The 4,426-nt window shown below is 49.8% G+C and overlaps 1 protein-coding gene across 1 annotated transcript; it reads right to left on the bottom strand.

The window, feature by feature from the left end:
* Positions 1-724: 724 nt before the first annotated feature.
* On the bottom strand, positions 725-4,212 carry GCG54_00015366 (uncharacterized protein; the record flags this gene model as incomplete). The annotated part of the gene is made up of 2 exons (XM_045415160.1): positions 725-1,012; positions 4,135-4,212. The coding sequence occupies 2 exons, from the start codon at positions 4,210-4,212 to the stop codon at positions 725-727; spliced, it is 366 nt and encodes a 121-aa protein (XP_045267142.1).
* Between the last annotated feature and the right edge of the window lie 214 nt (positions 4,213-4,426).

The following is a 4,426-nucleotide window of genomic DNA, read 5'->3' as shown; positions in this document are numbered from 1 at the left end:
CATTCAACAGACGTCAAATAAGTAGTATCAACTCAGCGACATGGGTCAGCATTATTACAAGCTTCTTCCCCAGCGCGGGCATGCAATTGATAGTAACTTCGGTTCGCGACCGGCTCACCTAGAAGAGCGGGATGCAGCGATCGCATGTTGACAGAGCTTGCTGGGTTGTATCCAAGGATAGTCGCGACAGTCCGCGAGATCCAGACTTCTAGCTTTGTCCTCGGAAGGAGTTGCTCAAGACTTCGCTGAAGCTTAACTCTGCCCCGAACACGCCAGAAGATTTCATATGTGTCTGCATAGCCTTAAGATATCATAAGGAAAGCTGGGGACAGAAGTGTACTAGCACTATCAGGCGATTAATTATGTGACAAGAAGTTCGCTCTGGGTAGAATGGGTGTGGGCCAGCTGAGGGAAGCCACCAGAAGGGGCATTTTCCCCGGGGAGTAATCCCAGCTTGGTTTGAGTATCGTTCCACAGAGAAAGCAACACAGAGCAGCCTCAGCAACGCTTTATTTGCAGATGATGTATCATGAGAGAACTCTACGGAAGGATACGTCTCAGATCCAAATCTCTCTTCAGTTTCTTACTGCTGACGAAGTCCAACTTTCTTTCTAGGTTCTGGGGGCAATATTCTTGCCCGAGGTTGCAGTACAAAACATGGACACTCCAGCCCAGTGTAACCTTTCTGGTCTTTTACCTGGGCAAAAGTGTACAGTGGCGGATTCTACTTGGATTTCCTTGACACTGAAGTGTCAGCGACGAGTCCGACTCCAGGCGCGACCTTGTATCCAAAACCACAATCTCCTCCCATCATGTCTGGTTGTCTCGAACTCGACCGTTCACTGTACGAATGAGCTCGAGGTGGGATCGCGGCATTTTCGATTTCCCATGACTTGTCGGACTTGATGCCGAAGGCCAGTCTCGGGATGACGTGGTCCGAAGATATGATTGAGGCCTCGGTATACGATGATGCGATGCCAGGGGTGGGAAACTTCCGGTTCGCAGGGTCAATCTTATTAGGTTTCTAGTGGTCATGATGCGGGTAGGTCTGGTGGGTGTCCCAGTTTCCAATCTTCGTCTTTGCCTCGATTCAACCCTTGACTGCGACCCGGCTTTGAACCTAGCATGCAGATCAACACGGGGACCAAGTGCATCGCAGGCCATAGGTTGATATAGATGGGATGATATGGTTGTGCCAGAAAACATATTTAGTCACGGATGGCGATAGAGCTCGTCGTAGAGAACAGAGGGAGATGGTCGTGAAGGTACACGCGTCCCAGCCTAATGTAATGAATGTATGACGGTTAGGATAGTCTCAATGATACCCTGTCACTCTGTCGAGAAGTCAGAAGTAAAATCAAGAGGTGATAAAAGTCCCTGATAACTTGTCTCGTTCTTCAAGCGCATGAAAGAATTGCTTAAATCCATGTTGGACCCCGGAGCCATGATGATGGCAATACCCAAAGAGGTTGACGTTTTGATGTCCGCCGTGGTCACAGCATCGATCATTGCTTCTTGAGCACCGTAGGTATGGTCATCTGTATCCGCTCCCCATTCTAAGCTTTGATTTAAACTTTCTTACAGCAGGTTACTGCCTGCGAGCATACCTTGCTGACTGCCGTATGACTGTGACGGGAAAGTAGGGTAAGCCGTCGAAACATCTACGTGCCTCCGGTAACTCTGCACAACTGCAGCTGAACAACTGCCAGTGAGATCTTTTACGCTTGTCGATTGTGTTGAATTTCGATTGAGCTGGTGAGGACGTGGGAGTTGGAAGTAGCGTTATTAGGGTCGTAATTCGTATTGTCTCGCCCATTACTGTCAACTCACAGGTAGGCCACGGTCTCATCAATATGAAGATTAAACATGATCTTGAAATCGTCGTGTTAGAGGGTCTGCGGAAAAGATGCCTCAGCTTGACTCAGCGGAGCAGGGCCTCGACTTCGGCAGGTGCGCAGCAGACGGCTCGAAACGGACGTCTATTGATGCTTTCACAAGTCTTGGCGCCTCTTGACCAGACCCAAGTGTTGGCGACTTCGGTGTTTGACCAGCAGTAATCATCGACGCAGCTGGCTTGATCCCGGTCGTCTTTTAGCACCACAACCAGCTGTCTCTGACGAGGGAGTCCTATGTCGAAGTCGTCATGCAGCATTTGCTAAAGAGCTTTACCCTTGAGTTTTCGCAGGCCTTCAAGCTTGTGCTAGTCGTGAGTAATCTCGCCGTTCTAGGTAAAGGGCTCGTCTCTGGCCTTTTAGATCTTGCCTTTGCCTGGGAAGTAGCACTTGCTTTCCTGGTGGGTGGGTTCGGTAGCAATACGACTTGTTGCCATGCTCGCAATGCTTGCTAGCGCCCTGTATATGCAGATGTAAGAGAGCCCCTCCTGTTTCATGGCGCCCGATGTACTCCGGAGTACTGTCTGCCCTGTGGAAGGGTCAGTTATTTCAGGAATACTCTCGTGTGCCAGCCGGGATAGTGGGAATCGGGCAAAACCGGGAGACATGTTTTGATAGAGGGGATAGGCCACTTAGCAGCGGCATTTCTCCTTGTTTCGAGACGACGAAATAGAACAGCACAAAAAGCTGTGCTTCTCCGAGGAGTGCCTCGTAACAGCTTCATCCTTTGATTTTCGATCTTCTGGCACCCAATTTTGTACTCAGCGACACCGAAATTTGGTGATGTAGCGTCCACGATTGCTTACGACGTCACATTCCGAGGAGTCTTTGGCGGCCCTATTCTTCACCAGCAATTGAACTGCTCTAGGTACTGCTATAGCTGATGAAGCCGAAGCGTTATCCTTATCGTTGCCGACCTGTCATGGGATCGCAAGTTAGAGCATACTTTGATTGAAATACCTAGACCTTGCCTCCTCCATGATTTGAACATGTAAGCAATCCGACCAGATTAAGGAGTTGCAACGTCCTTGCTTATTCGCAGATTCGGGCTTTTGTTAATAGACCGCCTCCTGATGATTCAATGTCAGATTGGATCATGCAGGTATTGGCGGCGAGCTTTTGACAGACAGGGACTTGATGAGTCGTCAAACCTATGTACCTAACTAACTACATGGCTTCGATTCCGCATGATGTAATTGACCTGATGCTTATTGTCACATTAAGGTGTGAGCTTGTGTTTCCCCATGGCAAACACAATCCTCCTTGGCGACATTATTATTGTGTGCCGACACCTTGGAGCCGATGGGATTTCGCGCATCTTATATACCGTGAAGATCGTAACTCTTGATGCTGAGAACGTCCACGGCATCTAGAGTCCCCATGATATCGAAATAAGGTAGGCAACAGTGGCTTATTGGGGTTGTCACAGATGTGACAAATTCAAGCGGCTGTTTCTGGAAAACAACTCTCACCTTGGTACCGTCGCGGTCTTCCGCCCCGAGATATTTCTGTGCCAGGTCAGCAAATAATTGACATGAGAGCCCAGAGAGCTTGATAAGCTCAGTGTAAGGCCACAGCATCCGAGGCGTATTGACGCATCAACATGGAGAGGTGATTCATCAATTGAGTATGGTTCTCCTTACCCCTATTGACCCTGTGAAAGAGGGTGTACATTGACCTAGGGTTGTTAAAGCTCTTATAGTTTGCCGCAACTATGTTTCTGAGAGACGTGGCTTTCCGTTCAACCACCGTGGTCCTCTGTGACAGCTTGTGGTCGTCCATAGGCGCCATCCGGAAGTTACCAGGGATGATGCTCGGATATAAAGATTCGCATCGTCATTGCGCTAACGAGAATTCCATCGATAGACTGTCAATCTTCATGTATTCAGTGCTTCCTGCTGCAAAAGCTGCCGTAGAAGCTGTGGCAATCTGCAGGAAGGAAGGCAATGTTGTTGTTTGGACTGATGACTGACACTCATCGTGGCGTCGCACTTTCTGGAGCGAATCTAACCTTCATAGTAGCCGATGACCTCCTTCGGCACATTCCTGTCACTTGCGCCACACCCAGACTGTCCACAATTGCTCTGGTAAGATGTTTCCCCGTCGTCCCTGACGATGAGGCAGTCCTGCGCCATGCCGCAAAGCTTATAATTTGATTTGGCCGTCGACGCGACCGGGAAACTTGGGAGAAAATTCTAAACTCACCCCAGGGAGTAGCAGATGTTCAGAGGGCAGCACTTACCGGGAGAATCGTCATAGCCACTACACTCAGCTTTGAAGTCCCAACTACTCCAGCAGAAATCGTTGGGTTGTTGACCATTGCTGCCGCAGGCTTTGGGACCGTAGTTGCACCAACCGTCTCTTTCGGGCAGCATGCGTCATTACGGAACGGTCTGTCTGGACCGCAGGAGGAATCCTGATCTTGGGTGGCATGGCGACTCGTGAGAGGGATTCTATGGTGGGGATGACAAGCGTGTTATGCCATGCCGGACGACCTTGGCAAGGAACAGTGGGGCCGGCGGGTCGGGCCCAGA

This window comes from Colletotrichum gloeosporioides (assembly GCF_011800055.1).
Source record: "Colletotrichum gloeosporioides strain Lc1 chromosome Unknown consensus_25, whole genome shotgun sequence".
NCBI classification, from domain to species: domain Eukaryota; kingdom Fungi; phylum Ascomycota; class Sordariomycetes; order Glomerellales; family Glomerellaceae; genus Colletotrichum; species Colletotrichum gloeosporioides.
Note: the sequence above shows the minus strand (reverse complement) of the source record. Positions and strands in the feature narration are given on the sequence as shown.